This window comes from Thermobia domestica, chromosome 5 (assembly GCF_964235325.1).
Source record: "Thermobia domestica chromosome 5, izTheDome1.hap1.1, whole genome shotgun sequence".
NCBI lineage: Eukaryota > Metazoa > Arthropoda > Insecta > Zygentoma > Lepismatidae > Thermobia > Thermobia domestica.
This window is the reverse complement of record NC_137458.1, coordinates 289,960,657-289,973,369: the sequence shown is the minus strand read 5'-3', so window position 1 is coordinate 289,973,369 and position 12,713 is coordinate 289,960,657. Positions and strand designations below refer to the sequence as shown.

The 12,713-nt window shown below is 36.2% G+C and overlaps 1 protein-coding gene across 17 annotated transcripts in view; it reads right to left on the bottom strand.

Moving 5' to 3' along the window:
• Nucleotides 1-12,713, bottom strand: part of LOC145686681 (protein argonaute-2-like) — a 212,267-nt gene that overhangs the window by 148,458 nt on the left and 51,096 nt on the right. For 9 of the 17 annotated variants that reach the window (XM_081760200.1, XM_081760202.1, XM_081760203.1 and 6 more), the window contains 3 exons: nucleotides 12,643-12,699; nucleotides 4,761-4,814; nucleotides 1,206-1,265 (listed from right to left, as the gene is read on the bottom strand). The exons of 2 other annotated variants lie outside the window; for them this stretch is intronic. In XM_081760200.1, the coding sequence (XP_081616326.1) occupies nucleotides 1,206-1,265; nucleotides 4,761-4,814; nucleotides 12,643-12,699 (171 nt within the window). The remainder of the gene's footprint in view (nucleotides 1-1,205; nucleotides 1,266-4,760; nucleotides 4,815-12,642; nucleotides 12,700-12,713) is intronic. 6 more of the 17 variants (XM_081760204.1, XM_081760208.1, XM_081760212.1 and 3 more) reach the window with 3 other exon arrangements.

Here is a 12,713-nt window from a genome sequence, read left to right as displayed (position 1 = left end):
CCCATTCCCCCTAGAGAATCATACAAAGTTCTTAAGTTTAAAATTCGGTTGAAATACGCTGAACAGTATGGTCTCTAGGCAAGTGTACATCAGGACAAACAAAGAGATAAATGTCGAAAATCACTTTTTAGGTATCTATTAGCCATGAAATGTGTAAATCCGTTGAATTATTGAATTTGAATTTTTCCACAATCATCATATCGTCGGCGTTCAGGCAGAAGTCACTAACTCCAAAAACATACGAATGGAGTTAGGTACTTCTTCCAGTACACTATCGATACACAACATGAAATACACGAGGTTCTAACATTGTCAGACTAGATGTAGCAGATGGCATTGTTATGCTCAGGATGACCAGGCTTAGCATCACAATTTACCTGCTACATCTAGGCTGGCATCGTATGTTTTTGGAGTTAGTGACTTTTGCCTGAACGCCGACGATATTTTTTTCTCTCCTTTCGTAGCTCAAAAGTAAAAACAAAAAAATAACTAAAGAACGGGTTTTTGAACTTTAGATTTCTAAAGTTATGTTACTAAAAAATAATCAAACTTTTTTTGTACGTGCAACAACTATTTTCTCTCATGAAAAAGTGCACTTTTATACACACATTTTTCAAATTATGATCGTCTATATTCTTTTCGCACATAGGATAACAAATAATGATCATTCAAACTGATGATACGTTTAATAGTGTAAATAAGTGGTGATACGTTTAATGGTGGTCTTCAAATACAGGATCAATATTTTGGATTTTAAGTGAGTGGACATTTCATTTTTATTTACCATTTCTTAAAAGTTGGTGTTTTCTCATCTCACATAAAGAATCAACGATCGATTTGATAAGTGATTGTTACGCTCAAAATTAGTGAAACATCACGAAGTACGTATTTCGTACTTATTTGCAAGAAACTAAAATACTTAAGGAATGAGGAAGAATAATTTTGCAACCTGCATTATAAATAGAAAATTACGTTCTTTATCCGTGCAGTATCACTGAAAGTGCAAAACAGTATTATTCCCTAGGGATGAGTGGAGACAAGTAGTTTGCAGTATAAATTTCTAAGCGTTGAAGACGACAAAGAAGCTTCGTCGCAACTGTTTGGCCTTTGCTTAATATTAAAACTAGAGTACAATTTTAACGTTGCAATAGAAATTACACTTTAGGAAGAGGAATTTCATAATAATAAGGAAAAATATACTCTACCAATAGGCTGGGGCACTTGTTGCCCAGGAGGTGGGCCTTGCTGAGGTTGTTGCGCTCTTCCTATACAAGCAAATACAACTCTAATATAATAAAAGTTAATAAATAAATAAATAAATAAATAAATAAAAACCATGAATATCACAACATTACAATAACTGAAAACGTAAATAAAAATAAAATGTGTAATATGCAATAAGTTTGTTTAAGAGCTCCACTCTCACCACATCAAACAGCTTCATACTCTAACACCTGGTTATTCGGATACACCACATATTCAACTGCACCATCTTAGTAAGTACCTCATTACCCTTTCGTCAGCGTTCTCCAAGTATGAATCTTCTAAAGGTGTACTTTGGAAGGAACTATACGATGTCTGATATCACCGTTTATAAGTTTTTACGGATGTATGGAAAAACAATGGAACAGTTTTGAATCATCACAATTACAAAGAACTAACCACGGACATTGAATCTTGCACGTACATCGAATCTATAGTCTTTATGATGATAGTACTAGTTAATGATGGGCGCCCTTTCCGTGTACCAATGAGTTCTCAGCCTGTTCTGTATGCTCTCTATAAGCTTCTAGGTGCTCTTGATAACGGATTCATTCTTCAAAGGCAGCAGTGGTCAGCCCTTGGAACTCACAGGTAGCTTGGAACACTGTGAAATGGTCATTTTCTGCATGTTCGATAACGTTCATGTCCGAAGGGTATACAAAACAGTTTATTTGGTTGATATATCGTCGCCGGAACTGCAACGCCGCTACAGTATAAGGTAGGCGTATATTGTCAGTCAGAATGAACTTGTCCCCAATATCTGAAAGTGCCGAAAAGGCGTCTAGAATACGTGAATATATCCCGGCCCATGAACGTACCAGGGACAGAAAGCGTAGACGTCCATCATCTCAGCACTCCATAATCCACCCAAAACATGTCAGTAAATGGAGGGACTTGAAAATAATCTCATTGCATCAGAGGGTTCTATCCATATCCTGCATGTCTGATCAGATCGCAAACCAACCTTGATTTCATCACAGTAAACCATTCGACAATAATCCACAGTAGATGAGCAACAGCCCAGTCTCGTCAATGATTGCGGTACAGGGAGAAGAGAGAAAAATGTTCATTAGGCCATTTGGAATGAAGAACAGCCTCGCGCAAGCGTATGCGAACAGTATAACCTGACAAGTAAACCTTACGTTTGGGTGAATCGAGTTGCTGACTGAGACACATATGAGAAAGTAGTACTAAATGTGGTCAGTATTTCAGTGAAGTTTTAGGTGCGAAGCTCCAGAGGTTTAGGAGATACAGCTACCAGAATATCACATGGAAGTACAGAATAGTCTTCATACAGTTGGAGGTAAAAGCTCTGTAAGACCTCTTGTGACGACAAAAGGTGAATAACAAATATATGGGTGCATATTAGGACTAGGAGGAAGTCATATACTAAGGGTATACCTGACGGCGGCCATCTTGAAATCCGCCATTTTGAATTAAGATTAAGTTTTTAAAATAGGAATAGGGTCATGTGATACATGATTTAAGGCGCAAATTTAATCAGAAGAACAATGGTGGCGTTAATTTTGATTTACGCGCAATTGGTAAAAAGTTACAGGGAAATTAAATATTGTTGCTGCATATGTATTAGTCCTTTACCCCACCTTGTAAATTTTGTGTTAATGATAATAATTAAATAAAAAGCAGATGGATAAATATTAGGTCTATGGTAAGAGTTGCCTTGATGGCGGCCATGTTCAAATCCGCCATTTTGAATCAGACAAAATTTTTAAACAAAACGCATAACAGTGACACCTAATTAATAGCAAATTTTACCATAACTCCAACGGTATAACCATTTTTGCTTTATCATTAACCAGCACAAAACTAATGGATCGCTCCTTACGACTACTGCTTTGACGGAATTGTTAACGACAAATGTGTCAAATGTAACTCGATTGCCTTTGTCAGGTGTGCTCACTGTGAGCAGAGCATTTGTGCAAGTCATGCACTCTTTTCTGAAATACATATTGATTGTACTAATTGAGGACTTTTCTGGGAGAAAGACCCAAGTTCAATTATGACTCAATTCCACTTTGGTCATTTTTCCTTAAATTAGCAACTTGTTTATGCGATAACAAATGCTGGCTAATGATAAAGCAAAAATGGTTATACCGTTGGATTTATGGTAAAATTTGCTATTAATAAGGTGTCACTGTTATGCGTTTTGTTTAAAACTTTTGTCTAATTCAAAATGGCGGATTTGAACATGGCCGCCATCAAGGCAACTCTTACCATAGACCTAATATTTATCCATCTGCTTTTTATTTAATTATTATCATTAACACAAAATTTACAAGGTGGGGTAAAGGACTAATACATATGCAGCAACAATATTTAATTTCCCTGTAACTTTTTACCAATTGCGCGTAAATCAAAATTAACGCCACCATTGTTCTTCTGATTAAATTTGCGCCTTAAATCATGTATCACATGACCCTATTCCTATTTTAAAAACTTAATCTTAATTCAAAATGGCGGATTTCAAGATGGCCGCCGTCAGGTAAACCCTTACTATATGACTTCCCCCTAGTCCTAATATGTACCCATATATTTGTTATTCACCTTTTGTCGTTACAAGAGGTCTTACAGAGCTTTTACCTCCAACTGTATGAAGACTATTCTGTACTTCCATGTGATGTTCTGGTAGCTGTATCTCCTAAACCCCTGGAGCTTCGCACCTAAAACTTCACTGAAATACTGACCACATTTAGTACTACTTTCTCATATGTGTCTCAGTCAGCAACTCGATTCACCCAAACGTAAGGTTTACTTGTGAGATATGCATCTCAGTACCTCGGGTAGAGTCATTATTTAGAGCTCTTATATTTACTAATTATAGCCGGTGAGCAAATAACTGGAAGAAACCATTAGGGTATCCTTGCCACGCAATAATAGTCGCTTCTACGTCTATCTCATCTCGCTTGTGACATAGGTTCATGAGTTTCATTAACCACTTCGTAGCACCTTGTTCGCTATGGCCTACAAACAATAATGGCACTATTGTATCTATCTATATACTATGATAAGTTTTGTGATTTCCCGAATACCGTTTACGATTTAGCTATTCATGTACAGTATATTAAACATTTTCATTCTTTGTTTCGTCTTACATTTTTCTTAATTCTTTTCTGTATATTTAACTATACGTAATTCGCAAATAATTGTGTACAAGCCTCTAGTAACCGAAATTTATTTTATGCTCTGGTGAAGTAAATATAAATCAAAAATAAAAAGGAAAAAATAATATACACATTAAATAAAGAAAAAGCACTCTATTAAAAATCTTACGTAATTTCATACCTTTTATACTTCTGAAGTATCCTCATTTGGAAAGTTACCAATTCTTTTTCAATCAAGCAAGACATACAGAAAATTAAATTTACTAAAGAAAGAATTTCTAAAATGCATTAAAAACTTCAAAATTATCAAGCTTGTACACAATAACCACAATATATCAATGAAGTTATACAAAACTGAAAAAAAAAAAGTCTTACCTCTTCCAAACGCACGTCTTTCAGGTGGACCGTGCTGTGCAGGTTGCGCTTTTCCTGAGCAAATAAATACAAGCATCGTAAAATGCAACACAAAAGCATGACAAGCATTCTAATGCATCAGTGCAAAAAAACATAAAAATGTTTGGAAAATTTGTTTAATGCAATTTTTATATCATGCAAAATCTATAAGTATACAACTATTTCAGAGTTAAGGCATACTCAAGGATATTAATACTCGTATTAACATTTTAATATATTCTTATTATTTCCTAATCTAATATCTTATTCATTAATTCCTTAGTAATTCCTAAATCAGATTTGAACATTTATATACGAGGGTATTTTAAAAAGTTTGCGGCTTGACACTGACATATTGTATCACTGATAACAAGTCGTTCGTGGAAGAAATTATGTATCAGTTTCAACTATTTAGCTGCGTCAGTTTGTTGGAGGCAGTCATTTGAATCAGTTGCTGTTTTGAGCTTGCATACTGTGTTAGATGCAGTCATTTGAATTAGTCGCTATGTGTTAGCTCGCATGCTGTGTTACATGCAGTCATTTGAATCAATCGCTGTGTGTTGAGCTTGAATACTATGTTAGATGCAGTCATTTGAATCAGTTGCTTATGAGCTTGCATACTGTGTTAGATGAAGTCCTTTGAATTAGTCGCTGTGTGTTAGATGCAGTCATTTGAATCAATCGCTGTGTGTTGAGCTTGAATACTGTGTTAGATGCAGTCATTTGAATCAGTTGCTTATGAGCTTGCATACTGTGTTAGATGCAGTCATTTGAATTAGTCGCTATGTGTTAGCTCGCATGCTGTGTTACATGCAGTCATTTGAATCAATCGCTGTGTGTTGAGCTTGAATACTATGTTAGATGCAGTCATTTGAATCAGTTGCTTATGAGCTTGCATACTGTGTTAGATGAAGTCCTTTGAATTAGTCGCTGTGTGTTAGATGCAGTCATTTGAATCAATCGCTGTGTGTTGAGCTTGAATACTGTGTTAGATGCAGTCATTTGAATCAGTTGCTTATGAGCTTGCATACTGTGTTAGATGAAGTCATTTGAATTAATCGCTATGTGTTGAGCTCGCATACTGTGTTAGATGTAGTCACTTGAACCAGTCGCTATGTGTTGATCTCGCACACTGCCATGCTCCAATCCACACAGCTGTTGTTGCCAAGGCTGCAGTAAGAAGCTGTGGCTTTAGAGGGGATTCTGCATTTACTATACGGACCAGAATTAGCACTGCAGCCTTGGCAAGAATTGGCGTCAGCCGTGTGGACAGGAACGATGTTATACATTAAGTGAGTTTAACGCACAGCGACTGATTCAAATGACTGCATCTAACACAGTATACCAGTTCAACACATAGCGACTGATTCAAATGACTGCATCTAACATAGTATGCAAGCTCAATACACAGCGACTGACTCAAATGACTCCATCCAACATAGTATGCGAGCTCAACGCACAGTGACTGATTTAAATAACTGCCTCCAACGTACTGAAGCTGGTAGACTAGACAGTTGAAACTGATACATTATTATTTCATAGATGGTACTATATGTCAATAACCGGTTAATAACCGTTCGGCGATATTAAAATACCAGACCGGAAACTTTTGGAAGTATCCTCGTAAATACCAGACTAACATATTTATCCTTACATACACCAAGGATAAGAATTTTTATTGGTTTCTTTAGTATCATGTCATAACTCAGGTTTTGTGTCAAAAATAATACAAATTTTATTTCCTGTCATTTAACACTTTTAATTTCTAGAAAACAATTCAAAATTTTAAACAAAAGTTTTCGTGGTGAACATAAAGTAGTCTCCCTTGGAGTAACGTGTTACCATAAATGTACATGAGGTTGTTCCCAGTTAAAGTTGAAGATTCTGACACTAGGCAACGCTACGGGTACAGCTGACGCAAAGCGTCGTACACCTAAACAGACAAGACCTACTGGTTTCAGAGTGATCATATTAAAGTGGACACTACATACACCAACGGGGTTACGCGTAACACCGCAACACCAACGGAGGATTTAAAAAATGTCCACCACATAAATATTGTTTTTTCTGTCCCAAAAAATGTAATATTATTCTCTATTTCGTACTAACTATGAACTAAGACCACTGAAAGCAGAAAATTGAGAAGAATATTATATTCTCTGAGACAGAAAATATTGATTTATTTAGCAGACATTTTTTAATCCTCCCTTGGTGTGCGGTGTTGCGCGTAACCCCTTGGTGTACGTGGGGTTAATGTATTGTCTCCCTATGAATACTACATTGTTTAGTTTTTGGAAGATTAGTCTTACTTCCTGGGATATACTTTAATTATCTTTAAGCTATGTAATCAATTACCTCTCAGTAAATTGCACTGAGATAAACTTGGCATTATTCTGACTCGAGAAATTTATCAGTGTTGCTTACTGAGTACATACTACATCACATTTAAAATGTATAATATTTTTATGATATCGGTCATAATTCATTATATCACCATCAATGGAATTAAAGTAAGAAGTAACAATAACATAATAAAGAAGATGAGATAAATATATGCAAATAATCAAGTTACACAACGGATGTTTGAACAGTGGTGCACTGGTTTCAAGTAGTTTATACATATGTTGCACTGATGGCATTACTATACCAGCAATTGTAGAATATAGATTACTTCCATTTTGGGGCTATGGACTGAAAAATCTACAGAAATTTGGAAAATTTAGTTTTATCAATGTTTTTCAAAAGCATGTCTGTAATATCTGAAATTGTATCAGTTTTTTTGAATGCACTACTACTTGAGAATTGTAGTCCGCAGCAAAAAAAACCTGCAATATGAGCATGTAAGTTTATTGTGAAACTACGCGTAACAGCGCAGGGAATCAACATAACGTGTAAGTGGCACGAATCACGCCAGGAGAAATCTCGGCGTCCTCCCCTGCACACTTATTTTGAAGTAAAAGACTTCGTCGTTTCACAATAAACTTACATGCTCATGTTGCAGGTTTTTTTGCTGCGAACTGTACAAAGGTTATCATTCTATTTTTAAAAAGCAAATCTCTACAATCTACAGTCCAGGAAACTTCGGTGTACACAAATACTGTTAGATTAATTTAGAAATAGGGAAATGAAGAAAGCAAGAATTAATTGGAGGTAAAATAAAGGAAAAAGAGAGAAATTTACAAATTAAAAAAGCCACAGAAGATATACATACGCAAAAAGTAGTTTTAGGTTTATGTTAACGAATTAACCACTCTCATCAAGCTTAAAAAGTACCTGCGAGACACGACCAGCGGTTGTGTTCGATGTGCAAGACCTATCTGCTAGCTATCGCCCTGCATCCTAGTTTCTTCAAGGAGACTGCATGGAAGCACAATTTGATCAAATTCCATTTCTTTTGTCAAACTTTTCCACTGTACTATCGAGTGATCACGGATTTCGAAAGCTCAAAGCTTGTTTCAACAATGGGAAACCACAAAAATCCGGAAGAGATACATTAGCGGATTTTGCAGAAATGTATGTAAAAGGAATGATGAATTCCCATTCCACGTCAATACACTACATGTACGTTGACTTTTTCGTTTGGGAGAAACATCATTTCCCGGTGAATAACAACAGGAGATGTGTCACTGCCATATAGGGATGGAATATCATGAAAGTATAGTTGTTTCAAATGTTAGGCTTATAATAAAATGTATTTATTTTAGCCTTTCTGTCCACTCTGCGTAGCGAAAAGTTTGCCGTTATAGCAGTAACAACCATCAAGCCTTGTGAAAAACTTAGCGTACATTCACCTAACCAGTCAGAACGACCCCTGAAATTACGGGAATAATAGAAATTATTTCTCTTTCTTTACATTCCAACAAGACACATCCATGTCTCGTCCACAGTCACTACAAACTTCTACCAGTCCCTTGCAAGATGGCGTTTGTACAACTTTCGGTTGTTCGTCTTTCTGTACATGATATATGGGGGGCGGAGCATATGAACTTTAGCATTATGCTTCTTCACCAAATATAAACCTTGAGCAATTATGCGATTTACGGTCGCGGCGGAACGCTGTACTACCCTTGCTATTTCTCTCTGAGACTGTGAAATCTCATGTTATATCAAGGAGCGCACTTTTTGCACTTACGTCGGTTGCGCGCCAGAACCTTCAATATCTACTATGCCCATTATTGGAGAGGCTAGCAACAGCAGGGATGACCGTTTTATTGCGATTCAATACGGCTTTCATACCATTCTTTGATACAAGGAAACTTTCCGTCTATACTGCTTACTTAATTGGCTATAAGTACAACCAATGTCGGAAAAGTACAACCGTAGCCCACCAAAAGACCATAATTTTCAATGCCATATTATAATTCACATATACAACAGTCATTCTCCCTGCAAGTCACTACACAACACTTTCGAACTACCCTCAATACCTTCTCGAGTGTGTTCACGGGTGCTGCTACCTAGCGTTACCATGAACCTGAAACAACTTTCTGTTTTTACTGATAGATGTTATGGAGTGCATCGTAGTTATAAAATTACAAGCTTCGCAAAAGTAAGGTTTTAATTTCATAACCTTCTGTATTCATTAATTAATGACATTTAGTTCTTGATATCTAAAACTGATTTGAGATACAAAAAAGTCGTAATGAGTTAAAGAAAACGAAGAAGAAACATAAACTTTTTAAGCTCACCTCCTCCACAATGATTGACGTACAATTACTCATTCTTCTATAATTTTGAACTCATGTGTAAGGAATACATTTATAAATTAAGTTTTGTCATTAATATTTTTTTTTTCTTTTTTACTGTTTTCCAAATTATGAAAGTTACTCTCTCAATAATTTCAGCTGCGTCCTCTACAATTTGCTTTTGGAGATGGTGAAGTTACCACACCATTAAAAACAAAATTATATGTATGGCCGCTTTTGTTGTTGTGTCTTCTATCTTCAGTTCTTCCAGTGGTGGCACGTCCTGCAACTAAATTAATTGGCACAATTGTACAATTTGTACGTAGGCATTATTAAAATTGAAAATTCTAAAAGTTTTAATTTCTGCTAATCAAGTTTTTTACAGTAATATCCTATCCTTGTTCTTATCCGTATTGAGTCTTGGATTTTTTTTTGTGTGGACACAGAGCAGCACGTCTTCTTCTCTTTGCGAAAATAATTGATATAAAACATGCGTGTTCTTAATTTTGTCATTATTACGAAATAAATGTTTAGACAAAACTGGCGTGGGTACATCTTATTTCTGCAACCTAATCAAGAAAGGTCTCGAAGCTGGACTATGGACTAACGTGCATGCCTTTTGTGCAATGGGCTCCTAGTTCGATTTTCCGGTGAGAAAGCTTTAAATCTTGAATGCAGTTCGAATTCCACCTTAAACTGTACGTCCAAGTCTCATATAGCCTCGGTGTTCAAAAAGACGCTAAATAGAAGCGTACCCTTCGTAATCACAGCCTAATACCTTTTCTCCCCAAACTGTAATCTAATAGTCTCCGAAGACTGAAGGGAAGACGGTTGAAATAATTAAGAGAGTAAGTTTTCAAATCTGGAAACATGTTAGTATCTGTACATATAAGAAGCTGTTAATGTGACAGGAAATTATACTAACCTGAAAGAAAGAAAGAAAGAATAAAAGTAAGTAAGCAAGCAAGCAAGAAAGAAAGAAAGAAAGAAAGTTGAAGTTGCTGAAAAAACAAAAAAAGATACTTTTTAATTATTAATCTGAATCCGTCTGTGCTAATTTTGATGATCTGCTTCGATTCAGATTTTCATTGTTGCATTTGGTTGTTATTTTCCATAGACGTACAGTTATCAGATGGACGCTAGTTACTTTCTAAAAATGTAAAACTAAAATTCACTGAATGACTTGTGAATTTAAATGTGATTAGTGAATGAAAATATTCATTCATGAATACCTATAGAACTTAAACGCATGTATTTTATTAAAGTTTATTACAGAGCTTGCCTCCTCATCCAAATTTTTGATTCTTTTAAAAAAACTATACGTAATATGTTGCTTATAGCCGGTTTAGACTAAAGTATTGATACATACTTTACGTCATCGTAAGTAGCCACTAAACACTGACAAAACTCAGCAAATTAGGCGCACGTAGTGTAGAGTAAAATTTGGCGCAGATTCAGTGTTATGGCGAAAGAAATTAAAGACTGCATTCACGGAGCATGTCCCAGATACTGCGTGAGAATCTAGAAGTTCAACATACAAATGCTACAAAGAATATTTCCTAACCCCACAGCTACGGAGGACCAGGATTACAAAGAGCACAGTTATTGCTTCAGCGGCTCACATGTGATTCCCACCAAATCTTGTTTATAGGCGAAAAGATCATATGCAACGTTTTCTAAGGAAGCCGATACCATGGCTCTCAAAGTGCAATACAAGCAAATCCCGCTGCGGTGGGAGGTCTGGTATTATAAAGTCACAAAGCTCCACTTCTGCGAAACTAGAATGAAAAGGGGTTGCTATGAAATACTAATCTGATATTCTGACACCTTTCGTTGAACTTCTTGTTATACGCTCTCTACCATTACTAACTGGGTCTCTCGAAAGATTTAACTCTGGCCCACAAAGCAAAGTCGACCCAGATACTGCTCCAACAGTTCCCGACTTCATCAGGGCGGATGTGTGACTGACTGAAAGCCTCAGTCTCAATAACTTTGAAATTGACCTGTAGTTTCAATTTGAACCCAAAGTCTGCTCGAGGCGAAAACATATGCTTGTGAGAGCAATACCCACGTTTTTTTTTTAAGTGTGCATGCTCTTAATGACGACTATCCAATGTGTTCATAGCTTTGTCTGACTGTCTGCGACAGAAATTTTCAATAATATGTACCTGTCATCAACGGCGCCGACTTTCCAAAATTTATGTGGGTGCATATCAATGGCGAGACGTGTTTCTATGGAAGTCATGATATATGATTGATTTCTTTTTAGTTAAAATCTTTTATGAACACTGTCATAAAAGGCTGTGTTGTGATAAAGTAAAATATGCCGGTACTATAAGGATAAGATTTAGGCTGTCCTAGCTCAGTCGGTAACACGGCTGACTTAAACGCAAGAGAAGTAGGTTCAAACCCGGGTCCAAACTAAAAATCTTCTGGGTGCCGGAACCCCGAAGCACCCAAGTAGTCGGCGCGCATGCCTGTCATTCAAACCAACGAATCTCTGTACAGAACTAACGCATGTTCACATTTGTTTGTGCGTTGCACCTACCTACACGTGCCAAAATTTTTGTCTAAGCTACGTATTTGTGGTCTTAAAGCAGGATTTTGGAACTGGAAATTTTGTTTACGTTCATAGACTTTGAAAGAGTATAGTTGTGGGGTGATATTTGGAATACAACGTTTGCTGCTTATTTCACTTTTAACATTACTTTTGCTCAAAGCAATACAGATTCCGTCACATTCGCATAACCTTATAGCTTCATATCGCGTATTTTTACTGTAATTTTTCGGAAATGCACCAGTAAATGTATCTAGGTACATTCTCAGAATTATTTGAAGTTTACCCACTTATGTCCGTTATTTAATTGCGTAAAATGTAACCTAAATAATATTATGTAATTTCAGATTAGAGATTTATTTACTTTCTCTTAAAGTATCATAAGTAATTTATATAGAATCTGAAGACGACTAACAGAAGAGGACAAAATGAAGAACTGAAATTCTGCTTTTAAAACGTTCATTTAACTTGTGGATTTAGTTTTTTTGTACCCACTTTAAACTAAAATTACCCTTTTACATACAAATACTCAATCCAAAAGAGCACACAGCTGAGCTACATGTACAAACTTACGAGTACGCTACTACTGCTAAGAATGTTATTACGAAGAAAAACTACTTACCTCTACCAAAACCCGGCTTCTCCGGCTGTTGTTCACGTTGAACAGGCTGTTCTCTTCCTATACAGTAACAA